This window comes from Mustela nigripes, chromosome 7 (genome assembly GCF_022355385.1).
Source record: "Mustela nigripes isolate SB6536 chromosome 7, MUSNIG.SB6536, whole genome shotgun sequence".
Classification (NCBI taxonomy): domain Eukaryota; kingdom Metazoa; phylum Chordata; class Mammalia; order Carnivora; family Mustelidae; genus Mustela; species Mustela nigripes.
In genome coordinates, this window is record NC_081563.1 from 115,757,957 (window position 1) to 115,784,522 (window position 26,566).

Genomic DNA, 26,566 nt, shown 5'->3' on the forward strand with positions numbered 1-26,566 from the left:
GTAGAGAGTTATAAACGTGGCATATTCACATCCAGCCAGCACATTACAGCTTCTAAAGAACATTCCACAAACCATTTTCTAAGTGTCCTCTCCCCCACAGGAAAGGAGCCTGAGGCTCTCTATGATGTGGTGTTGGTTTTTTTTTTTTTTTTTTAAGATTTTGTGTATTTATTTGACAGGGAGAGAGAGAGAGAGAGAGCGAGCACATAAACAGGGGGAGCAGCAGCAGAGGGAGAGGAAGAAGCAGGCTCCCCACTGAGCAAGCAGCCTGATGTGGGGCTCGATCCCAGCACCCTGGGATCATGACCTGAGCCAAAGGCAGACACTTAGCCATCTGAGCCATCCAGGTGCCCCTCTATGATGGCTTTAAAATAGGTCCACAGATTCTCTGACATTCCTTTCTTCAATAAATGGAGCCTAATTTCCCTCCCCTTGAGTGTCAGCTAGACTTAGTGACTCCCTTCTAATGACTAGAATAAAAGCAGAACTGACAGTATGAGATATCCAAGTCTGGGTCATAAGAGGCATTGTCGATTCCTCTTGGCTCTATCTTCTGTGTCACTCCCTCTGGGGGAAGCCAGCTGCCTTGTCACAAGTGTACTTGAGCAGCCCTCGGTTAGGCCCGTAGGGTAAAGAACTAGGGCTTCCTGCCAGCAGCCAAATGCATGAGCAATGTTGGGAATAGATCCTCTAGTCCCAGTCAAGCTTTCAAATGAGAACATCCCCAGCCAATACCTTGACTGCAACCTCATAAAAAAAAAAACCCTGAGTCAACAATATCCCAGCTTAGCCTCTCACATATTCCTGATCCACAGAACCTGAAAAATAATAAACTTCAAGCTGTTAGATTTGGGGGTGATTTGTCACACAATAATAGATAACAAATACACTTTCTTTATGGCCCCGTGGTTAAAGGTCTGCTCTTCTCCAGGAAAAGAGCCCCAGTCCTGGGTCTGGTTCATCTTGGGACTATGGCGGCCACCAAAGAGTCCAGAGACCAAGGCACAAACCACAGACACTAGGCCAGGCTGCCTATGTGCTCACAGGCTCTTTATTTATCCAAGAGGAAGGAGGAGAGAGGATGAAGAGAAAAACCGACGCCCCAGGTGGTAGAGCTGAGGGGAGAAATGAACAGAAAGGTTCCTCCTCTTTCTCTTGCCATGGACCCCAGGGAACTCCAGCTTCAGAGGAGGCCTCTGAGGGTGCTTAGGAGCCTCTAGGAGGCCTGGCAGTTGTTGTCTGGGGTCAGGATCCCCACAGGGGCACGTCCCAGGCTCGGAATGGCTTTTGTGTACACAAAATATCTCTCTGCAAAAGGCACTGGTGGGGGAATGGTGGGACAGCTGGGAGGTTACCCCATCACAGGCAGGATCCACTGTGTCCTGAGTCCAGGTCCCAGTCCCAAGACCATCCCAGACTCCCTTAGAAGCTGGGACTCCAATCTCTTATTCCTTTCCACTCCCTTCCCTCAGCCCAGTGGTGAGCAGGCAGTCAGCGGAGGGCCGGGTCAGGCCAGGTGACAGATACCCTCTCTTCAGGGCGAGTGCTTCCAGTGACCTCTAGGCCAGAAGCCCCAGGCGGGTGACTTTGGCCGAGAGGAAAGAGTGGATGATGAAGACCATGGTTTTGGGGCACGAGTGCAGGTCCAGCTGCTGCAGGGTGGATGGAAAGAAGGGTCAGGAGCCCCACCCAGCCTGGCCGCTGGGACAACACAGCCTCCCGCCCCCTCCACTCACAATCTCTCCTTCAGCACCCCCGAAGTCCAGGAAGAGGAGGCTGGCACCGTCATCCGAGGACATCTGCAGCTTCTCAAAGGGCTGTCGAAGCAGCACAGCTCGAGCTGCACCGGGCTCCGCCGCCCACAGTGTGAAGCCCTTGTCGATGTGCACAGAAAGGCTGCAGGGCCGGCCATTCCACGTGCAGGCTGTGGGGGCAAGAGGGGACAACGTGGGCACAGGCATAGCTGGCCTCTCAGAGACCATGAGCCCCACAGCCGACCCTCGTCAGTAATGCCACAAATGGGGCTTGAGTACTGCTCAGGACGGGGAGCTCACTGCCTGGTAGACCATCTGTACATTTACCCCGCCTGGAGTTGCCCCCATCCTCAAATACAGAAAAATGGGCTCACGGAGAAACTCTACCCCACTTCAAGTCCCACGTCCAGAAGTAGAAAGGGAAGCTTAAACTCCGTCGTGTTCGGAAGGCCCACTCCCTCTCTCCCTATAAAGGTTATCAGGAGATCCACCAAACATGGCCCTTGAAGCCCTTAGAGACCCGCTGAATTGCCCCATTAAATGTGAACTTTGGATAAACAATGGATAATTTGGACATATTTACACTGAGAAAGTATTTGTTGTTTTCTGAAATTCACATTTAAGTGGGTGTCCTATGGTTTATCTGGCAACTGTACCCCAGGGGCATCACAAAGCTGGGGCAAGAAAACCCAGGGCAAAGAGTCTTACTACCCACTGGGGCACCTGCACATCCAAAAGAGAGAGCTCCTAGGGACCCCAAAGCCCACTTCTTATCCCCATCCTGAAGCACCCTACAGAAGGAAGTTTGAATGCTTCTGGGGGTGAGAGGTTCATCACCCGAGAGGCACTCCCAGATCCGCCCAGCCCACCTGTCGACACCTCTTGCACACCCTCCGCAGCCCGGTGACAGCCATCCACCAGCTGGCGGGTCCAGGCGGCCAGCTCCTGCGGCGACTCCACGCTGAACAGGTGAGTATCCACACCATGACGTGTGCCCGTGCGCAGGGCGAAAGACAGCTCTGTATCATAGGGCACCGAACTCTTGGAGGGACCTGAGTGCACCAGCCTAGGGGTGGCGGGGTGGAGTGGAGGGGAAGGGCAAAGTGTGATATCTCAGACAATGGGGAAATCGGCCATGAGGGTGGTGACCCGGGGAAGGGCCCCTGTGACTCCTTTACCACCTCATCAGTGAACAGGACTTCCAGCTCTGCCCTGACAGACTCACCGGGCCCACCTCCTGCCATCCTTTCCCTGCTCCCGAAACTCCGCCCAAGCTAGTGTCTTCAAACACGTGGAGCACATTCTTGCCTCAGCACAGCTGCACAGGCTGTTCCCTCTGTCAAGGACATGCTTCCCTGATGACCTGCATGGCTCCCTCCCTCACTCCCTTCAGATCTTTGCTCAGATGTCATCTCTGGAAGCCGTCCCTGACCTCCCTGTCTAAAATAGCATGCCTGGCACTCACTAGCCTTACTTTTCATCATGATAACCAGAAATGATACGTATTCTTTATTTGCTCCACTTGGTTTTTGGTTGTCTTTTCCGCTAGAATATCATCTAGGATACAAATTTTTGTCTAATTGGTTCACCACTCTCTTCTCAGCAATGAAAGCAATGCCCAGCATGTAGTAGGTGTTCAACAAACATTTGTGACCTGAATTAATGAGTCCCTTGATTAGTTTGGCAATCCATGACCAGCTTATTCCTGGTACACATCTGGCTCCTGACCCATGAGCTGGAGCCCCATCCAGGGCCAGTGGCCCAGGCACTTGGTTTGATTCCCACTTGCTGTGTTAACCTAGGGTAACTCACTCCCCCTCTCTGGGCAACAGACACAGAGCTCTGGCCCCTAGCCCTCTTTGCTCCTCACTCCACACACTCTCTCATAACTTCAGCTACCCACTAGAGCTGCTATGACACCCAGTTTCCTGTTCTCAAGCCCAGAACTATAAACCCATAACTCCCCAAGATTACCATCCAAACTCCCTATCCGTCCCCCACTCAACTCGGCAACTTGCTCCAGCCTCCCCCTTTTGCACTCCCACCCCTAGTCCCATTGCTCATCCAGACACAAGCTCCAAACCTCCCATTCATCCATTCTTCCTGGACACCTCCCTCACCCTCCCCATCTGGCAAGCACTAAGCCCAGTTAATTTTACCACCCATGTGCCTTCCAATGCAAATGCGGCCTTTCCTCTCCATCTGCTGCCTCCACCCACCTCTACCATCTCTCCTGCATGACTGTACCAGCCTCCCAGCTTCCATCCTGCCCCCTCCAATGCATTTCCCATGTGGCAGCCACAGGAATTCTTCTAAAACTCAACCCAAGTCGGGGCACCTGGGTGGCTCAGACGGGTAAGCACCAGACTCCTGATTCTGTTTCAGGTCATGATCTCAGGGTTGTGAGATCAAACCCCACTTTGGGTTCTGCATTCAACAGGGAATCTGCTTTGGATTCTCTCTCTCCTTCTCCCTCTCCTTTTGCACAACACGCCCACCGATCACTCTTATTGTCTCTCTAAAATAAATAAATAAAGGGGGACCATGATGGCTCAGTCAGTTGAGTATCTGCCTTCTGCTCAGATCATGATCTCAAGGATAGAGCCTCCGCATAGGGCTCCTTGCTCATCAGGATATCAGATGCCCGGCAGGGGGAAGGGGGAGGTGGTCTGCTTCTCCCTCTCCCTCTGCCCCTCTCCTCCTCCTGCTCTCTCTTGCATTCTCTGTCTCTCTCATAAATAAATAAAATCTTTAAAAATTAAAATAAATCTTTTTTAAAAAGCTTAAAAAATAATTTATTTTTTTTTAATTGATTTGACAGACAGAGATCACAAGTAGGCAGAGAGACAGGCAGAGAGAGGAAGGAAAGCAGGCTCCCTGCTGAGCAGAGAGCCCGATGCGGGGCTCGATCCCAGGACCCTGAGATCATGACCTGAGCCGAAAGCAGAGGCTTTAACCCACTGAGCCACCCGGGGGCCCCCCAAAATAATTTTTTTTAATTAAACATACACACACACACACAAACACTTCACTTCACTCCCAGGCTAAAACCCTTCCACTGGGCCACAACTCTTAAGATAAAGCTACTTGCATTCCTTAACCGGGCAGGAGAGTCTCCACAAGATCAGGCCCTGCCAGCTTCCTGCCTTGTTTCTCTTCATTTCCTGTATAGAGTCTACATCCCACTTATAGCACACTTGGAGCTCCATGAACACCCTGTAGCCCTTAATACTTCTGTAACTTTGACCATGTTGCTCTCTGTGTAAGATGCTCTTCCACTTTTTCTGAAATAGCAAACTTCTACTCATCCGTCAAAGCCCAGCTCAACAGCACCTCCTGCTAAAGCCTTGCCCATCAGACCAGGCAGCGTGAAGGGGTTCCTAAACTCTGTGCTATGGAGGCTATTCCTAGAGCAGCCTCCCCCACCAGACTGGATACTCCCTCAGGGCAGACTGTTGGGATCAGCTCCCTGTCCCCTGAACCATGCTGCACAGATTGGGGCAGAGTAGGTGTCAATCAGTGAGTGACTAGTGGGACCTCGCATCCTTCTCTTGCAAGCCCCCATTCTACAGATAAAGAAACTAAGGCCCAGATAACATAGACACTTGCTTCAAGTCACCTGGCAAATAACCCAGGGCAGAATGAGGCTGGAATCCCCCAGCTCTGAGGCCCATGGAGAGCATCACCCCCACCCAACCTCTGGGTGAGACAGGCACCCCTGCCTGCCCACGGATACCTGGTGGCAATGAGGGGGGCCGAACGGGCTGGCTGACTCAGAGCCTCACGGGTCTGGGGTAGATGGCAGTAGAGAAGCAGCTCCTTCTCGGTCAGCAAGGCCAAGGTGGGTGCCGTGCCCCCACTGGGCAGCTGCAGGGGGCAAGCCAACAGTGAGGAGGGGCAGTGAGGGGAGCGGTCAGAGGGCCAGGAAGGAGTGGGATCCTGCCCAGGAATGTGGTTAGCTCCAGGGGAGGGGTCAAGGTGGGGGACTGAGGCCTGGCCCAGCAGGCACCTGCTCAGTCAGCCAGCCGATATGCTTGATGTCCTGGCTCCCAGCTGTGCTGGTGGCCGCCAGCAGCGCCTGCAGCTCGTCCTTGACCCAAGGCATCAGAGTGTTGACCTGGGCCTGGATAGCAGCTGCCCACGACTTTGCGCTAGCCTCGTCCTTGGCTCTCAGGAAGAGGGTGTCTTGGCCATCTGCTGAACAGATCTCCAGATACCTGCAGGCACAAACAGAGGGGAGGGGAGGACCAGCTTGTGGGGCTGCAGCTGCCCAACCTTGAAACCTGGCCCCAAACCCCATTCTTTGCAAAACCAGGAGAAACCACAGGGAATCCGAGAGATGGTGGGGAGGGACACTCCCTGCGGGGGCTCCAGCCACAAGTGGGGCTTCGTAGGGCCTAAGCAACAAGAGACTATGACACATACACACACAGGCATATACATACAAATTAAACACATATGCAAACATGTGTGATAGGAGCCAAAATCACTGCGTGAGGATTTATGATCTTACTTTTCTTCTCCTGGTTTCTAAGAAGGATTCTCCTTCTGAGCCAGCTCCTGGCTCCTCCCTTGTGGCACAGGATGCAAGTAATAAACTAACGGGGGCGGGGGTGGGGGGAGAGCGTGGAAACTGAGAGGCCAAGTCAGTCTGCATAAAAAGAGCTGGAGGAGTGGAGAACGGAGAAGGGACGGAGAAAAAAAAGCCATGTGGACAATTGTGGGGGAAGGGTTTCCGGGAGGTACCGAGAGGAGCAGTGACAGGGGAAGGATTTTAAAATGTTATGTTTGAACCATGAAAGACTCGCTCCTCTTTGCCCTTTCTGTCACAGATGAAGTGAGACAGAAACTGGAAGATGGCTCCCACGATACCTATTCCAACCCCCTTCTCCTTTGCCTCCCTCTACTGCAGAACTAGGAAGGGAAGTACCTGAATTCCCACCTCCCTTGCAGCTAGGGCTGGCCACCAGGTCCAAGCACGAGACATAGACAGAAGTCTCTGGCAAGGACGTCCCCTCCCAACTGAAGGGAAAGCTTCCCTAGATGGGGTGGTTACTCTCCAAAGATGGCTTCCACCAAATCCCTCCCTCCCTGTCCACACAGTCTACTTTTCTCATCAAGTGGTGAAATTTCTTTCTCTTCTCCTTGACCTTGTAACTTGGTTTGACAAATAAAATGTGACAGAAGTGACATTCTGGCATTTCCAAGACACCACGAAGTCTAAGGACCCTGCGACCAACTACCCTGAGAGGAAGAACAAACCAGGCACATAGAAAGGCCTTGCGGAAAGAGGACTGCTTAGCCAGCCCCTGGCTGTTCCAACTATTCTAGCTGAGGCAGCAGCCATGGGGGCGAAGCAGCCATCTTGTACTTCCAGCCCCCGCAGACACCACAAAAAGCAGAAGAACTGGCCAGCCGAGCCAGCTCAGATTATAGATTTATAAGAAATAATGAACTGTTATCTTTGAAGACACTATATTTTAGGATGGTTTGTTATGCGGCAAAGGAAAAAAATGCCAGGAGAAAAACTCCTTTGCCTTTTGCCTTCTTCCTGCCTGGAATACGGACACAGGCTTCAAGGCACAACCACCATTCTACCTCTAAGAAGAAAATACACAATGAAAATGGCAGAGGAGAAGCTAGAAGCTTGATTCATTAAGGGCATTCTTGAGGAGCGAAAAAAGCCTAATTAGCTGATCCTGAACCATTTCTCCAACACGTGGAAAAGTTAACCCGCCCTTTATTTTAGCCATTGCTTACTGGCCTTCCTGATACTTGCAGCCCAGTGTGATCCTAACACGTAGTAAAAGTGTGAAATATTTTTCATTACAGTTTGGTTACCAGATCGTGCTCCTTTGACTGGGATATTTAGTGCTGATAAGGAACCACAGGTATATCCAAGTTATCTGTTTTACACACGTGCCCACAGTCAAGCACGCGTGTACACACACACACACACACGTGGATATTAACACAAACATACACAAACACATAGGCACAAATCTATACCCACACCCATGCAAACACTCACAAAGGCACACAAACGCTTGCATTTACTGTCAACTCCACATGAACAAACAGAAAACACACAAACACATGTTTCGGGTGATGTCTGGGATCAGGCTGGGAACCACGATTTACCTAATGTTCAGTAAGTCTCAGGAATAACTAATACCACCTCGCCTTCATCCAACACAAAACGCCCCTTTGGTGGAACATCTTAAGTGACCTGCAAATCACCAGCTCTTGCCTCGTGGGGGCAGCTAGAGTTGGGATAGCGGGTAGGGCTAGGCCACGGGATGCTGAACCTCCAGGCCAACGTTGGGTGTCAGCCGGCATTGAACCTCAGCTGTACCTAGGACCCACAGCAAAAGCCTTTTATGGTCACTCTATGTAAACACCACCCCTGATCCTGCATACCCCACTCGGTCAACATATTCTCCAGTCAACCACCACATCCCTCAGGCACCTGAAGTTTCTAAAGCAGAGAAGGCTACTGGGAATGAGACAAGTTCTATCCCTTCCTGGATGTGTGATCTTGGGCAGGTTACTGCCTCTCTCTGTCCTCATCTACAAAATGGGGCTGAAATAATGGGCCTTTGCTCATAGGGGTGCTGCAAGAGTTAAATTAAATTGTGCATGGTAAACACTCAATAGTGTTGGCTCTTACCAATCTTACCATCAGTGAACTGGTAAAGGCTGCCCATATGTGAAGGACAGTCACTTTCCACGGCCCTGACATGAACGCTACTGGACATCTACAAACCTCAGCAGAGTTAGAAGAAACTTGACGGGATCACTGAGTCTAGAAACTTTATTTCCCAGTGAGGAAGCTAAAGGTCAGTGAGGAAAAGGGACTAGTTCAAGGAGAACCAGGACTGGACCCCAGGGCTCTTCTACAGTCCAAGCTCCTCCTCAGATGTGAGCTGTTCAGAGGAAAAGAGAAAACCCAAGCGCACCACCATCCTCTTCACTCTTACACCCATTCAACAAACAAACATTTCTTAAGCCCTGCTATGTTCAGGCATTGTGCTGGTCACTTGCAACACACCGCCATCTTTCCTTCGGCCCCACCACTCATCTCTGTCTGAGTTGCCCCCCCCACCCCAGACTTACCTGGGCTCTGGGTCACTGGGGGTGCACCTCCTCGAGACATATGCCATCTTCAAGGACACACGTTTGGCATCACTGAGGTCCCGGGGTGGGGGGCCAGGGGAAGATGGCTGTCGCTGAAGGGGTGAAGCAGGAGGCGAGTCCCAACCAACTGAGGTCCCGCTGGCAGAGTTCTTAAAATATGGTGAGACCTCCTTCATGTACTTGACTGGTCAGAGGACAGGTCAGCAGTTACTGTCGTGACATGGGCTCCCATGCAGCACACATCACAGCTGTCACTAATTCATAAGAGTTTAATTTATGTCCCATATCACTATCCTCCTCTAGGTTAAAGTCTCTGACAGGGCAGCGTGGTAGAAAATACTAGATGCATGCCAACATCCATGCTCTCCTGTTTCCCCTGGCTTATAGAAGCATGCCCATGCTGCCTGGAAGAAAAACCACACTTCCCAGCCTCCTTTGCAGCTAGGTGTAGTCACATGACTAAGTTCTAACCAAGTAAGTAGAAGTGTTTGGACCTTTGGGATGACTGCTTAAAGGGACTCGACAACAGCCACAACAAGGCGATGAAAGAGCACTGAGACAGGAGTCAGGAGGTGGGACTGCTCTTCCACTGACCCATTGTTTGCCTCTATTTCTTCAGTTTGCTCATCTGCAAGGAGGAGGCATGAAATGACATGGTCCTATGGGGCCATGCCAATTGTCCTCCAAGATAGAGATAGCCTTCCAGCTTGAGACCCTTTTCCAGGCTCCCTTATAGCTATGAGTACTTATGTGACCAAGTCTGGCAAATAGGATGAGAGCAGAAGGGATGTGTACCACTGCCAAGGTCTGCCTATTAAAGAGGCATGCCCTTCCTTTCCTCCTCTGTTCCCCTGACAGGGTCAAGCTGGCTGGGACACAGACTGGTGAAGCACCATCTTGACCATGAGGTCATGAGCCACGGTCTAAGGAAGGCTGACCAACAAAACAGAAATAAATGGATGCTGACACTTTGGAGATGCCACATCAGACATGGTCTGTTTCCTAAGAAAGCAAGAATTTCTATTATATGTATTTGTAAAAGATATAATAGAGAGAGAGAGAGCACACAAGTAGGGGAGGAGCAGAGGAGAAGGGAGAGGAACAAGCAGATTCTGCTCTGAGTGCAGAGCCCTATGCAGGCTTCAATCCCAGGAACCTGAGGTCATGACCTGAGCCAAAACTAAGAGTCAGATGTTCAACTGACTGAGCCACCCAGGTGCCCCAGGACTTCTATTATATTTAAGCCACAGTATTTTATGGATCTCCTGTTACAATAGCATAGCTTGTACCCTAACCGATATAGACGCTCTTAGCTCTGACCAAACATCATAGAGTAAGTATAGTGGACACCTTCTAGAACAGCACTGTCCAACAGAGTTTTCTGCCCTTAGGTAAATGTTCCATATATACACTGTCCAATGCAGTAGCCACTAGCCACATGTGGCTATTGAGCACTTGAAATGTAGCAAGTATAAATGAGGACCTGAATTTTTATTTTATTTTATTTTAAAGATTTATTTATTCGACAGACAGAGATCACAAGTAGGCAGAGAGGCAGGTGGGAGGAGTTGTGGGGGGGAAGCAGGCTCCTTGCTAAGCAGAGAGCCCGATGAGGGGCTCGATCCCTAGGACCCTGAGATCATGACCAGAGCCGAATGCAGAGGCTTAACCCACTGAGCACCCAGGTGCCACTGAATTTTTATTTTTCTTTAATCTTAATTAATTTAAAATTAAATTCAGTTACGCACTTGGAGCCAGTGGTGACCACGATGAAGTTCTAGAATAACAGCCTAGATCTACTTCTCTGCCCAACTGACCCATGAATTCATGTTCTGCTTTGTTATCCTGCCCTTCTGGCTATGCTAGCTGGACCAAGATGAGCTCCTGACCCACAGCAGGCTCCCCAACATGAGACTGGGAGAGATTCCAGACTGGTATCTTGAACAAACACAAATGCTACGGGGGCAACCACCTTCTGCTGTGGGGACAGAGAAGAGGAAGAAGCTGGTTTGTAGAGAGAATTGGTGGAGATACATGTTGATAGAGGGAAGGTGCTGTCGATCACCTGTTAATGCTCCAGTTTCTGATACTCGTCCTTTAGAAAGTCGAACTGCCATCCCAACAGGAGTTATGATATTTGCAACCAAAAAACAGTCTTCACTGGGGCCTGGACCCGTGTCTTTTTAGAAAAGGAAGATCTAACTAACAATGGCAGTTGGAGGTGAAAGGCAATATGATGACAAGTTTGATCTGAGATGAGCCTGATAGGAGTAGAGATTTAGAAACAAGTTGGTTTTTGTGAGTACCTACCATGTACCAGGTATGGGACTGGCCTTAGGTAGGACTGGGATGGTAAACATATGCACTTCTTTATCCCTTGCTCATGGAAGACATCATAAATCAATCATAGTATTCTATGGCATGCATTACCCAACCACTAAGGCTGATTGGTAATAAAATATTTTGATCATTCTTGCTATATTTATTAGAGGTGCCTGACTGGCTCAGCTGGTAGAGCATGTCTCTTGATCTCAGGGTCATGAGCCCCATGCTGGGCCTAGAGCCTATAAAAATTTTTTTAAAATAGAATAAAATATAAAATGCTATTTTTTAAAAGATGTTATTTATTTATTTATTTATTTAACAGACAGAGATCACAAGCAGGCAGAGAGGCAGGCAGAGAGAGAGAGGAGGAAGCAGGCTCCCTGCAGAGCAGAGAGCCCGATGCGGGACTCGATCCCAGGACCCTGAGATCATGACCTGAGCCGAAGGCAGAGGCTTTAACCCACTGAGCCACCCAGGTGCCCCTAAAATGCTATTTAAAAAAGCAATCTAAAGGAAGGCAATTTTAGGATTGGTTCAGCGACTCAATGACACTGAATTCAGGGTAGGCCTCTCTGCCAGTCTCTTGGCCTTCCCCTCATGAACATAAGATGACTGCCACAGCTCAAACCAATCATTTCTTACATGACAAAACCCAAAGCAGGGAAGTGATAGGCAGAACAAAGGGCTTTCTCCTCAAAACTCCTTATCAGAGAGGTAAATATTCCCATGAAGATTTATATCTCATTGGCCTGACTGGGCTCCATGCCCACTTCTAGAAATATCATTAGTGAAAGGGAATAATCATGACTTAGATCATATTTCCACCCAATAAAATCAGCATTCTGTTAGCAACAAAGAAGGGGAAGTAGTTGGAAGGCAGGCAACCAACACTGTCTGCCACATTTGCCCTGGCATCTGGACTGTTCCCAATTCCAATGAGCTACTGGGAAGACATTGTGTACGTCATAGTGGTTAAAAGACTTACCCAAGTACTGGTCACTCTTCTCCTAGCTACGCTGTCCCCCCTGCTGCCCTGCTAAGGGGTGCTTATACCTACTAATCCTTGGGCAGCCTCCCTTCCTCTCCCTTCAACTACCATGCCCTCATGGCCATCTGACTTGCCAACCATCTGACTTTTGCATTTAAAGCCTAACCAGGGGCGCCTGGGTGGCTCAGTGGGTTAAGCCACTGCCTTTGGCTCAGGTCATGATCTCAGGGTCCTGGGATCGAGTCCCGCATCGGGCTCTCTGCTCAGCAGGGAGCCTGCTTCCCTCTCTCTCTCTCTGCCTGCCTCTCTGCCTACTTATGATCTCTGTCTGTCAAATAAATAAATAAAACCTTTAAATAAATAAATAAATAAATAAAGCCTAACCAGTATGTTCTGCCTGTGATCAAACACACCAGGAAGGGGTGAGGACGCAGTTACTGGCCCGGCTCCCTGGAAAAGCCAGATAAGAAGCTATTTCTATCACAGAAGACTGTCCCTCAGGCTCAGACAGGATCCAAGGCAAACATCAGTGAAAGTGAGAGGAAGTTACAAACCCTACTAGGGTTGGAAGAGCAATTAAGCTGAAAACAAGAGCAGGTTTTCTTGAAAGAATTAAGTCTAGGTCTGAAGTTTGGGAACTAGGACTAAAAATGACTCAATGACTCATCCTCATCATTGCAGCAATGACTTATCCCAGAACTGACTATTGGATTATGTCTCAAGGGGCAATGGAGGTGGGACATATTACAGCCTAACTAATAGTCAAACCATTCCCCCCCACTTTTCTCATTGCTAACAGAATCCTGAGCCCCACAGATTTGGCTTCTTCCCAAACAAGGAAGAAAATCATGGTTGGTCAAAGCTAACCATGATCCTTCCATCCCTCTTCCTTGTGATTGGTTTAGAAAGGGGCAGATGATACAATTCTGGCCAATGAGAACTGAAGGAAAGTACACTCCCTTCCCTTTCTCTCCTCTCTCTAGCCTTTATAAGTTGCTGGGAGGGGGTTGGTCCTAGAGCAATGATAGTCACTTTTTGAGCACAAGGACTCAACACATTGAGGATGGTGAGGCCTTAAACTAATATACCATGTAGCCATGCTGCTTTTAGGTTTTCTGAGGAAAACTCATTTCCTTCACTGTCTAAACCCCTTTGAATTGAGTTCCTGTTACTTGCAGACAAAAGCTTCCGGATTAATACAGCCTCCCCACTCCCCACCCCCCACCCTGTATGGGGAGGGGAGATTCAACTGATACATCCCCCTGCTGTCACTGGCCACACCGCTCCCCTGCACAAAGTCCTGCTCTGGCTCCCCTGTACCTTTCATCAAAATCCAAGGCTCTCTAGGACCTAAGCCCTGCCTACCTTTCTGGTTTCACCTCCTGCTACATCCCTAATCTCACCCTCTAGTCTAATGATCCTGGCCTCTTCAGGATGCATGCCAACATCCATGCTCTCCTGTTTCCCCTGGCTTATAGAACCATGCCCATGCCGCCTGGAAGAAAAACCACACTTCCCAGGCTCCTTTGCAGCTAGGTGTGGTCACATGACTAAGTTCTAACCAAGTAAGTAGAAGTGTTTAGACCTTTGGGATGGTCCAAACTTGCACTCTTTTGAAAATGTTCTCTCTGCACAGAATGCTCATAGTACACAGTTTTTTGGGGTTTCTTTTAAGATTTTATTTAGTTATTTGAGAGACAAGAGTGTGTGTGTGCACATGCATGTGTGCGCATGTCCTAGATGGGGGGGCAGCTGAGGGTGAGGGAGAAAGAATTTCAAGCAGATTCTGTGCTGAGGGTGGAGCCTGACACAGGACTCGATCTCACCAGTCTTGAGATAATGACCTGACCAAAATTAAGAGTTAGACGCCTAACTGACTGAGCCACCCAGGCACCTCAGTATATAGCTCAGATTTACAAATCTTGGATTTGTATTCCAGCTCCAGTGCTGTCTAGCTATGTGACCAAGGACAAGGAAATTCACTGGCCTGGGCCTTGTTCTGCAAGTCAATAAAAGAGGAATAACAATATCTCCCCCAGAGAGATGTAGAATTAAATAAGATGATATAAACCATGTGGCAGAGGTAAGGGACTCAAGAAATATGAGTTTCTTACCTACCAGCCACCCCTGCCCTTCTTAGAACTCTGCTGAGACTTCGTATGCTGGGGGTCTCTCTCACCAAAATGGGAGCTCCTAGAGGACGGAAAATAGACTGGAGCTGAACCAGGAGTCAGTGTTCTGTAAATGAAGAAATGAATGCCAAGGTATGACAGGTTCATTCAAGGGAGAGAAGGTGCCACAGCCCAGCCCAGTTCCATTACCCCTCTAGGAAGCCTTCCCAGATGCCCATTCTGGATCCACTACACCCATCACTTCTGCAGTCTCCTACACCCCACTCTCCTATGTATGTGTGTGGAAGTCTGTGTCCCCCAATAGGCTGGGAGCTCTGTGAGGGCATGGACCTCATCTGACTCATCTCTGTGTCCCTAGAATCCAGCAGGGATCTCCTATGCTACATGCTTGGCAAATGAACATTTGTCAACTTTGGAAGCCAGAGAAACCACTTAGAGCCCCTGCTCACCCAGGCTGTCCCAGAACTGGGTCCTCCTTCTCCTTTCCCACAGAAACTTACTATAAATGGACAGCACACAAGCCGATGCCCAAAACAGGGCTTGGGTTTCACAAACCAATTGGCTTGTCCCAGAGTGGGGGTGGGGTTCAGGGGGCCCCAGAATGTGGCCATAAATAGCCCAGCTCAGAGGCCTCCTCCCTGCTCTGATTTCTGCCTGAGTCACCCGCCCAGGCAGGGTGGGGCTAGCCAAAGGCAGTGGCCTGAGGGCTGACGGCCCTGTGGTCAGCATTCTTGAGACTCCAAAGATAAGCCCAGCTGGTCCACACCCTCCCCAGCCAAGCCCCTGACCCAGGAACCTGGTGAATCAGTGATACTTGGATCCATCCTCCTCAGGGAAGCTAAGACACACAAACATAGGGCACCCTGACCCTTCCAGAGGCCCCGTTCCCTTATAGCTCTGCCAAGAAGAGACAGGACCCAGGCCTGGCCCCAAGGATCCAAGAAAAAGACTCCCCCAGGAACACAAGGAACTGAAACAGGGCAGGATCATTCACCTGGCCCAGGAAAACTGGGAGGAGCAAATGTGCTGCAGAGAGAAGGGGACACATCCATTTTAGCTCAACCAGTATCCCCAGTACTTATCCCAGTGTTCACTAATGCTTGTGACTGAACGTCCTGGCTTTGAGTCTTGAGTAAAGCCCATCCGCTAAGCTCAAGCTGTCCCTTGTCTGTTCAGTGGGCACTCACCTACTTGGCCCTGGCCAAAATCAAGTGATCTAAGATCCAATTGTTTACTAGGCTAGAGACTCTCTCCTCCAGCCAAAATGTCGGTTCCATGAGAGCAGGGACTTGCTTTCTTATGCACTAGGGTACCCCAGAATCTAGTATAGTACCTGACATATATACTAGGTAATCAGTAAGTATGAAATTTGTTCAATGAATGAATTTAGACAGACCTGGGGCTTCTCATTTTGGAGAGTGTGGGCTCTGGAGTGAGGCAGGTTTGGGTGTAACTTCTTTGCTCGGTGACCTTGGACAAGTGACTTGACATCTGTGACTTCTGTGACCCTCTATTTCCTCATCTTTAAAGATTTATTTTATTTTATTTTATTTTATTTTATTTTATTTTATTTTATTAGAGAGAATGAGAGAGAGACATCACGTGCAAGGAGGGTGGAGGGGAGGAGAAGGAGGGAAAGAGGAGGAGGAGAGAGAGACTCTCAAGCAGCCTCTGTGCTGAGCCCAGAGAACAACACGGGGCTTGATCCCATGACCCTGAGATCATGACCTGAGCAGAAATCAAGAGTCAGCTGCTTAACCTACTGAGCCAACCAGGTGCCCCAATTTCTCCATCATTATAATGGGAGTAAAATAGATCCATTTCTTGGGGCACCTGGGTGGCTCAGTGGGTTAAAGCCTCTGCCTTCAGCTCAGGTCATGATCCCAGGGTCCTGGAATCGAGCCCCGCATCGGGCTTTCTGCTCCGTGGATAAGCCTGCTTCCTCCTCTCTCTCTGTCAAATAAATAAATAAAATCTTTAAAATAGATCCATTTCTCAATACCAGTAAAGACTCAATACCAGTAAAGCACTTTGCCCTGCCTAGCAAAGACCAAGTCTTCAATAAACTGCCTTGTGGCTATTTTTTGCTGCTGTTCTTAGTATGACTATCTAATGGGATAGGCCCAGGAAACAGTGATAGGCAAAGTTTTCAGTCCAGGTCCTGTCTCCAGTTCTCTGGCTTTGGCAGTCCCAAGGTTTCTCTGCCTCATTTTCCTTGCCTGTATGATGGGCATGGATGCGCCAGCTCTCTGAGTAGGTATTGTGAAGACTCATGTTGAGGCTGCCCACCTGCTTGCCAAGGATGGTCTGGAGAGGATGTGGGATTCTAAAGGCTCTGGAAGGGGCGACCTTTTAGGTTCTGCTGGTCTAGCAAGGCTGGGTTATAAATAGTTCCCAGCCCCTGGCAGGCCCTGCATCAGGCCTGACCAACAGAGCCTGCATTGCCACACTCTGCGGCATGACAATCTCACTTTACCACACCCTCGAGCAGTACAACAGATGCCATCTGTCAAGATCCTAAAGGCAAGTGAACCCTTTGACCTCACAACACCCTGTGCAGGAACCTCGCTTCAGATAAATGCTCACAGGTCCACAGAGAGCTCACGGCACCATTGTCTATAATGCAAAAGGCTAAGAACAACTTGAATGTCCACGAGTAGGGGCTGCTAAGTATGAGATGGGAGCTCTCTGACTAGCAGACCACTCAGTCTTGTTCAGAGCTATGTCCATAGCACCAACATCAAGTCCTAGTGCAGAGCAGGGCATCAGTAAATACTTGTTAAATAAATATACAAATCCCAATAAAGAGATACTATACTACCACTAAAAGTAATGAGACAGGGGCACCTGGGTGGCTCAGTGGATTAAGCCTCTGCCTTCAGCTCAGGTCATGATCCCAGGGTCCTGAGATCGAGCCCAGCATCAGGCTCTCTGCTCTGTGGGAAGCCTGCTTCCTCCTCTCTCTCTGCCTGCCTCTCACTGACTTGTGATCGCTGTCTGTCAAATAAATAAATAAAATAAATCTTAAAAAATAATAATAATAATGAGACAGTTACATGCACTAAGTTGGAAATCGGTCCTCAACTTGCTAAATGATCAAAACAAAAATGGAAACTTTCTGAAAGTGTAAAAATATCAACTGCAATTATCTCTAGAAGAAGATAATTGCTTGGGACACCTGAGTGGCTCAGTCGGTTAAGTGTCTGACTTCAACTCAGGTCACGATCTCAGGGTCCTGGGATAGAGCTCCATATTGGGCTCCCTGCTCAGCAGGAAGCCAGCTTCTCCCTCTCCCTCTGTGCTTCCCCCCACCCCACTTGTGCACTCTATCTGTCTCAAATAAATAAAATCTTAAAAAAAAAGAAGAGGGGGCGCCTGGGTGGCTCAGTCGGTTGAGCGTCTGCCTTCAGCTCGGGTCATGATCCCGGGGTCCTGGGATCGAGTCCCGCATTGGGCTCCCTGCTCAGTGGGGAGCATGCTTCCCCCTCTCCCTTGGCCTACCTCTCTGCCCACCTGTGCTCTTTCTCCCTCTGTCAAATAAATAAATAAAATCTTTAAAAAAAAAAGAAGAAGAAGAAGATGATGAAGAAGATAATTGCTTTACATTCTCCTCAGGTTTTTTATATTTTACTTTTCTACATCTTTTAAAAATCTACTTTTCTTTCAAAAATATAGCACCGTATGGGAGCTACAGGCAACTGATGAATCACTTAAATTCTACCTCTGAAACTAATAATACACTGTATGTTAACTAAATTGAATTTAAATGAAAATTTAAATATCTATATATATACTATATATATATATACATGTATCAGCACATTCCAAACCATGTAAGACAGGATCCGGAGATGAAGCTCTTGTCACCTCAATAAGCAAAGGACTCCAGGACCTTAGTACTGGGAGGAAGTCATGCTTACTGAGAGCCCACCATAGAATGAGCGCCAAGCCTGACTTTCACACACATCTTCACCTAATGGCAATAGTTCAATAAAGGTCCCTGTCCTTATGTAACAGTTGGATACATTGAATAAATAGTCTCACAGGGGTGACATGACTTGCAATGCATCATAAATACTTAAAAACATGAGTTCTTATATCTAACAGATACGAGCCCAAATCCATTTCTGCCACTGTGTAACCCTGGGAAAACAGCAAAACCTCTCTGAGTTTCAGTGCTCTCATCCGCACCATGGGACAAATAACAAGCCTAAGTTACAGAGGTGGTTTTGAGGGTTCAGTGAGAAAACATATGGAAGGCACCTAGCACGGTGCCCAGCATATTGCTGGTGGCTCAATAAACAGCAGACACCACCATCACCATCATTATCGTCATTTTTTCTTCCACCACCATTGGCAGCCAGGCTCACACAGCTAATGGAGGCCAGAACGTGTCTCCAGAGACCCCACAGGCATTTTAATCAAGATCCAGGGAACAAAGGGCACCTGGGCAGGTCAGTCATCGGGCATCTGCCTTAGGCTCAGGATCACAGTGTCCTGGGATTGAGCCCCGCATCGTGCTCCCGTGCTCCCAGGCTTGAGCAGGCAAGCCTGCTTTCCCTCTCCTAGTCCTCCTGTTTGTGTTCCCTCTCTCGCTGTGTCTCTCTCTGCCAAATAAATAAATAAAATCTTATTAAAAAATTTAAAAAAATAAATGTTTCCTTGAGAACAACAGGTCTAGTGGCCATGGAAGGACTAGATGGGGGCTCCACTCAGAAGTCCCTCAGGGCGCCTGGGTGGCTCAGTGGATTAAGCCGCTGCCTTCGGCTCAGGTCATGATCTCAGGGTCCTGGGATCGAGTCCCGCATCGGGCTCTCTGCTCAGCAGGGAGCTTGCTACTCTCTCTCTCTCTCTCTCTCTGGCTGCCTCTCTGTCTACTTGTGATTTCTCTCTGTCAAAATAAATAAATAAATCTTTAAAAAAAAAAAAAAAAAAAAAAAGAAGTCCCTCAGGTGTCTCAGGGGCACGGCATCATGTGGCTAAGCCAAGCAGGGTAGCTTCAGATTAGCTGCATCCGTGACTCGGTCTCTCCTTTGACAGCCTCTCCTTTAACAGCTGTGATACATTAAGCTAGACTTTGGGCAGGACACCTGGCAGCGCCCATCTTCCAGGGAAGGAGCCGGCAGGAGTCCCAAGGACTCACCATGGATATTCTCAGGACTTCAACAAGCCCGGCCTGAGCTCTAAGCCCCATCTGAAACAATTAGGAAAGCCAACCGCAATTGACAAGGTTCTGGTAAAGCAGAAAGGGTCAGAGATGTACCCCAGGGACAGATCCCTACTGACCAGAAGCTAATTCGTGCCACTGGGCTCAGTGCCAGGTGCAGGGCTCTGAGACAAACTGCACAGGAGTCTTGCCCTGAAAGACCTTCAGGTTCACTGGAGGAAATAACACTGAGGGCTTGCTGGGGACATAAAGATGAGAGAGGCTGACATTTCACTGAACGCTTACATGTGAAAGACATTGTGCTCTGTACTTCAAATGCATGGTCCCGCCCTTAAAAAGAACAAATAAACTAAATAATCGAATACCTACTAGGAGCACTGGCCTTGGTGTGTTTTAGTTTTTAATCTTGCAAATAACCATGCAAGGTATGTGTTACCCAAGGCTGAAGCAACAGTGGCCTCAGCAACCAGACAGACCTCAGTTTGAATTCAGTCGATTTACTAATCGTATGACCCGAAGGAAGTTATTTATGCTCAGCAAACCTCAGCAACCTTGTCTGTAAAATGGGGCTTACAGAAATGCTATCATTCTATGCTGCTTTTTTTTTTTTAAGATTTATTTATTTTAGAGAGAGAGAGGGAGAGAGCAGTGGGAGAGGAAAAGAGAGAATCCACAAGCACACTGTGCTGAATGCAGAGCCTGACACAGGGCTCGATCCCAGGACCCTGAGATCATGACCTGAGCCAAAATGAAGAGATGGACACTCTACTGACTGAGGTACCCACACCATACTGCCTTTTATCATGAATATTTATGGACATGCTACTCTATGAGTGTTGTCTTTTAAAAGTTTGATCATGGGGTGCCCAGGTGGCTTGGATGGTTGGGTGTCTGCCTTTGGCTTAGGTCGTGAACCCAGGGTCCTGGGATCAAGCCCCACATCTGGCTCCCAGCTGGCTCAGCAAGCCCCACATTGGGCTTCCAGCTGGCTCAGCGGGGAGCCTGCTTCTCCCTCTCCCTCTGCCTCTCCCCCTGCTTGTGTGCTTTCTCTGTCTCTCTCTCTCTCTCTCAAATGAATAAATAAAATCTTTAAAAAAAAAAAAAAGTTTGATCTTTATGTGGGATGTACCTTCTCTATTTTGTATAAAGTATTGAAACTGACTTTTATTATCCTTTAGTATTATTAGTATTTAAAGATTTTTGTTTTTAACTAATTCTTCACCCAATGTGGGGCTCAAACTCACAACCCCAAGATCAAGAGTAACATGCACAGGGCACCTGGTGGCTCAGTCAGTTAAGTGTCAGACTCTTGGTTTGGGCTCAGGTCATGCTCTCAGGGTTGTGAGATTAAGCCCCACCACAGGCTCTGGGCTCTGAGTGGAGTAGGCTTAAGACTTTTTCCCTCTCTTTCTGCCCCTCCCCCTGCTCACACCCCTCCTCTCTCTCTCTCTCTCTCTCTCTTTCTCTCTCTCAAATAAAAAAAATAAATCTTTTTTTTAAGATTTTTTTTTTTAAAGATTTTATTTATTTGACAGAGAGAGATCACAAGTAGGCAGAGGCAGGCAGAGAGAGAGGAAGTGAAGCAGGATCCCCACCAAGGAGAGAGCCCGATGCGGGGCTCGATCCCAGGACTCTGGGATCATGACCTGAGCTGAAAGCAGAGGCTTTAACCCACTGAGCCACTCAGGCGCCCCTTTTTTTAAGATTTTATTTATTTATTTGACAGACAGCAAGAGAAGGAACACAAGCAGGGAGAGTGGGAGAGGGAGAAGCAAGCCTCCCGCCAAGCAGGGAGCCCGACATGGGGCTCCATCCCAGGATTCTGGGATCATGAACTGAAATGAAGGCAGATGCCCAACGACTGAGCCACCCAGGTGCCTCAATAAATCTTTGAAAAAAAAAAAGAGTGATTGGGTACCTGGGTGGTTCAGTCAATTAGGTGCCTGCCTTTGGCTCAGGTCATGATCCTGCGGTCCTGGGATAGAGCCCCAGTTAGGGCTCCCTGAGGAGCCTGCCTCTCCCTCTCCCTCTGCCCCCCCACCCCTGCTTGTACTCATGCGCCTTCTCTCCTTCTCATATAAATAAAAGCTTTAAAAAAAGAAAGAAAAGAAAAAAAGAGTGACATGCTTTACCAACAGAGCCAGCCAGGTGCCTCTGTCCTTTAGTATTATTTTTTAATGCATCACAGGCTCTCTGTTGTCCCTATCTTGCCAGCCACAATGGGGGTGGAGCGGGTGGAGGGGGTGGACAGCATTTGGCTGTCTCTTGATTTTCCCCCAGGCCTGGTCTCCAAGGGCCTAAGCTGGCCCTGGCTCCAGGTCTGTGCACACAATGGGCCTCTCTAAGCAGCAGACAGAGGCGTTTTGGCTGCCAGCTTGGGCCCAGACTCTGATCACAAACACATCCCTGTGGCTGAGAACAAGCTGAAAACATTTGTGCAAACCCCTGACCTAGCAGAGGAAAGGGCCTACAAGGCAGGCCAGGGTTAATGAGGCCCAGCTGAACCCCTGACTTAGGCCAGGGAAGTAGGCTGCCACCCAGAGTTAGCTAGTGACATCTGTCCTTCTAGAATGCTCTCAGGGGGCTCAATACCCACTGAGCCCCAGGCCTCAGGAATGATGTCCAGTTGCCCTGCCAGGTTCACATCCACAGGACAGGCCATCTTTCCATGCCCCCTGGATCTGGCCTCAGGAGTGGGATGGGGGTGGGGAATTTTGAACAATGTGGCTAGAATTGGCCTCCAAGGAGGAACTGAGGCCCAGAGAGTCCTGAGTCCAGACAGCTGAAGCTGCCAGATCCTTAGCGTCCCCACAAGCTCCCCCATATCTCAAGAACAACCACATCCCAACATCTCAGCTCCCTCAAATCCTCCAGGCTCCTCTTTGGCAATTCAAAGACTCCGATCCCAAGGCCTGTCCCTGGCTGAACTGGGTGGAATTACCCTTCCCCAAGGCTGCTGGGCTCCGAAAGTAGCTTGAAAGAGACTCAACAAGAAAAGGCTGGAAAAAACTTACAAGAAGGCCACACCTCCACACTCCTCCTCCTATCCAAGCCTGCTTAGGACAAACCACCACCATCCCCTTCGTCTATGGTCCCAGCTTCCTCACTGCCATTCTGTATCTATTTCTGCCTCCTTCAAACCAGGCCGATGCTGCTAAAACCCAGATATGCCCATGTGCTGCACCCCCTCTAATGGCTCTCTGTTTTCCTCCGGGGGAAGTCCAAATGCCTTTAGCCTGGCATTCAAGGCCCTAAAGGCTCTCAGTCTGGACAACCTCCTCTTTCTCTACTCCCTCACGCCCTCGGCTCAGATATACCTAATTAGTTCACAGGCAGTTCCCCAGCTAAGTCAAGTCATTTCACCCCCTTGAGGTCCTGCTCACAGAGCTTCCCTGCCTGGAATGTCCTTTCCCCACCCCATACCCACATCTGCTTGTTGTTCATAAAGTGCCAGCATCCCGCCTCCAGGAAGCCTTTCCTGACTATCCAGAGAGAAGTAACCCCTGCCTCCTCGCATCCCTGGACAGATCCCACTTCAGCACCTATGACACATCTGTAATCTGGTAGTTTCACTCAGCTGTTCCCCCCAACCCCTGCCACTAGACTGAGATTCCCCTCAAAACCACTGAGCAGAGCAGTATAAAGAAGGAGGAAAAAGAAAGCAGAGAGCACTCGCATCCAAAAGGGAGGAATAATATGGGAAGATTATAAACAAATCTATTTTGCCAAATTTTTAGTTGTCAAATTTATAATAAGGGTGCCTGGGTGGCTCAGTAGGTTAAAGCCTCTGCCTTCGGCTCAGGTCATGATCCCAGGGTCCTGGGATCGAGCCCCACATCAGGCTCTCTGCTCAGCGAGGAGCCTGCTTCCCTTCCTCTTTCTGCCTGCCTCTCTGTCTACTTGTGATCTCTGTCTGTCAAATAAGTAAATAAAATCTTTAAAAAAAAAAAAAAAAAACACTGAGCAGAGCAGTATAAAGGAGGAAGAAAAAGAAAGCAGAGAGCACTTGCATCCAAAAGGGAGGAATAATATGGGAAGATTATAAACAAATCTATTTTGCCAAATTTTTAGTTGTCAAATTTATAATAAAGGGCACCTGGGTGGCTCAGTGGGTTAAGCTTCTGCCTTCAGCTCTGGTCATGATTTCAGGGTCCTGGGATTGAGTCCCACATCAGGCTCTCTGCTTGGCAGGGAGCCTGCTTCCTCCTCTCTCTGTCTCTGCCTGCCTCTCTGCCTACTTGTGATCTCTCTCTGTCAAATAAATAAATAAAATCTTTTTAAAAATTTTATAATAAAATAAATGTGTTAACTTAGATGAAATGGACAAATTCTTTAAAAAGACATAAACCAGGGGTGCCTGGGTGGCTCACTGGGTTAAAGCTTCTGCCTTTGGCTCAAGTCATGATCCCAGGGTCCTGGGATCGAGCCCCGCTTCGGGCTTTCTGCTCAGCAGGGAATCTGCTTCCCTTCCTCTCTCTGCCTGCCTATTTGTGATCTCTGTCAAATAAATAAATAAAATCTTTAAAAATAAATAAATCTTAAAAAAAAAAAAAGAAACCTTTCTATAAAGATGACTTCCTTGGAGAATGCTACCAAACATTCCAGAAGGAAATAATACCAATTCTAAATAAATGTGATAGGAGGAGGGTAAGTTACTAATGTTTATTGAGTGCCTACCGTGTGTCACATCCTATTTTGGGCAAGAGATAGGCCAGGTTCCAGCCAGAGACTGGGGGCAAGTTTTGCCAAGGAAAGATCTCACCCTAGGAAAAGTCTCAGAAAATGTAATGGCTACAGACCCTCAATCCTAGAGCAGTACACATGTTATTTCTATTCCTTACTGTACCCATGATAGACATGGCTAATCACTTCCAGCTCCTTTCTGCTGAGCCCAGACAAGACTTCCCAGTCCTTCCAGATACATGTCTCCCAGTATCCACCAGGAAAGATGACACTGAAGATGAAAGCGATTGATCATCTCTCATCTAGTCCAATCCCAACTGCTAGGGAAGCTGAGGGCCAGAGAAGGCAAGGGTCTTACCCAAGGCCAGAAATTGATCACAGAGCAGACAGAGTTTAGAAACTAATTTTTAGGGCACCTGGGTGGCTCAGTGGGTTAAAGCCGCTGCCTTCGGCTCAGGTCATGGTCTCAGGGTCCTGGGATCGAGTCCCATATCGGGCTCTCTGCTCAGCAGGGAGCCTGCTTCTCTCTCTCTCTCTCTCAGCCTGCCTCTCCATCTACTTGTGATCTCTCTCTGTCAAATAAATAAATAAAATCTTTAAAAAAAAAAAGAAAAAGAAAAAGAAACTGATTTTTAAATAGTTTGTATGAACAAGACAGTGTTTACATTTTATCTCCTCCACAAGATGATGAGCTCCTTCAGGAGAGGGCCTGGGTCAGATTTAGCTTCTGACCCAATGCTCTGTACACCAGGTACATAGCAGGTGTCTGTAAGTGTTTCTTGGCTTAGTAAGGAAGAAATGGAGTACCAGAATGATACAGAAGGCTTGGGTATTAGCTCCTGAAGCCAAGAGTTGCCTCAAGCTTCCAACACTCAAAGATGTTATTTTTTCAGAATGACCCACGCTGAGAACTCAGATAGAGAGACATTCTCCATCTGAAGATGAGAGGGGGAGGAGGACCTCCGTGTAGATTAGGAATGTGTCTACAGTAGAAATCTTACCACCTCCAGATTAAACTTTCAAATAGCAGAAACTAAGAGATCTTCTCAAGTCAACCCAAATATGACATTTTGATGAGTTTCAGCTGCATTACTGGCTATAAATACCAAAGTAATGAGGCATAGTGTAGGGAGAGTCTCTTTTATCTCTATCATTTATCAGTGATCTTGTTATTTAACTTTGCTGTTAAAATATGACTGTTACACTTAAGCTTCAAGGACCAAGAACACAGAGTTGACTTTTTTTTTTAAGTGTATCCTTAGGGGCGCCTGGGTGGCTCAGTTGGTTGAGCAGCTGCCTTCGGCTCGGGTCATGATCCTGGAGTTCCAGATCGAGTCCCGCATAGGGGTCCCTCCTCACGGGGGAGTCTGCTTCTCCCTCTGACCCTCCCCATCTCATGCTCACTCTCTCATTCTCTCTCTGTCAAATAAATGAATAAATAAAATCTTTTAAAAAAATAGAGATCTATCCACTTAGAAAAAAAAAAAAGTATATACTTTAAAAATGCACCAGTGGCACTTAAAGACATACACTGAAAATGTAAAAATAAAACAAAACTGAGAGAGAACCAAGGTCAGGGCCACGAGCATGCCAAAGATCCCCCAGAGCCTGTTTGTTTCTGTGGCCTCTTAGAGACCTGTTTGGGGACACAAAGGCAATCTATGAGGATCCAGGCCTGGGGCTCAGCTCAGCAGTTTCGCTGGCCATGGCATTCTCCATCAGCCCCCGCCATCTCCCTGTGCCTGTTCTGGGCCAAGAGCCAAACACACATTCCTCAGGCCCCCACAGCTTCCGGAATTGACAGAGGGGAGTTTGAAGAAAGGGCTAAGCAAAGCAGAAACCTCCTGAGAGAGATGGCAAAAGGCAGATATGGGACAGCCACAGCAAGAGGCTTATCGCAACCAATGGGGAAACCGAGGCTCAAAGAAGGCAATCTCATCCAAGACCACACAGTGCAAGGATAGCAGAGGGGAACCACCAACGTCCTCCCTTCAAGACTCTTCTCTGATCCTTCCTGGAAGGATCTGACGTTCTGCAACATAAAGGCCAAGTCTTCTCCCAAGGGAGCATGGGTCCCAGGGTTTCAGGGTCCCTGTAGCTGGAAGCTCTCCAGTTCCCTCAAGAGAGAATATTAGCTGCCCCTTCCTCAGTCCCTCCCTGCTCCTCTCTTTCCCTGATTCACTCACAGGGTGGCAGATCCTACCAGGTCTGTTTTGCCCTGATCACACAACCCAGCAAGACAGAAGTTACCTCCCTGTTCTACAGATGAGGAACCCAAAGCTCAGGGAAATGAAATGACTTGCCCAAGTCTACAGAGCTAGGGAATGAAAGAGAAGAAAGGAAAACTAAGTCTGTCTGTCTCTGTGTCAGCTTTCCCACC

The 26,566-nt window shown here is 48.4% G+C and overlaps 1 protein-coding gene across 2 annotated transcripts in view; it reads right to left on the reverse strand.

Annotated features, from left to right (window-relative positions):
• Positions 1-1,035: 1,035 nt before the first annotated feature.
• SNTA1 (syntrophin alpha 1) overlaps positions 1,036-26,566 on the reverse strand; it is an 88,080-nt gene continuing 62,549 nt past the window's right edge. For both annotated transcript variants that reach the window (XM_059406801.1, XM_059406800.1), the window contains exons 3-8: positions 8,871-9,075; positions 5,764-5,971; positions 5,491-5,621; positions 2,624-2,820; positions 1,737-1,924; positions 1,036-1,652 (exon numbers count right to left, since the gene is read on the reverse strand). In XM_059406801.1, coding sequence (XP_059262784.1) covers positions 1,560-1,652; positions 1,737-1,924; positions 2,624-2,820; positions 5,491-5,621; positions 5,764-5,971; positions 8,871-9,075 — 1,022 coding nt within the window. In that variant the 3' untranslated portion in view covers positions 1,036-1,559. The remainder of the gene's footprint in view (positions 1,653-1,736; positions 1,925-2,623; positions 2,821-5,490; positions 5,622-5,763; positions 5,972-8,870; positions 9,076-26,566) is intronic.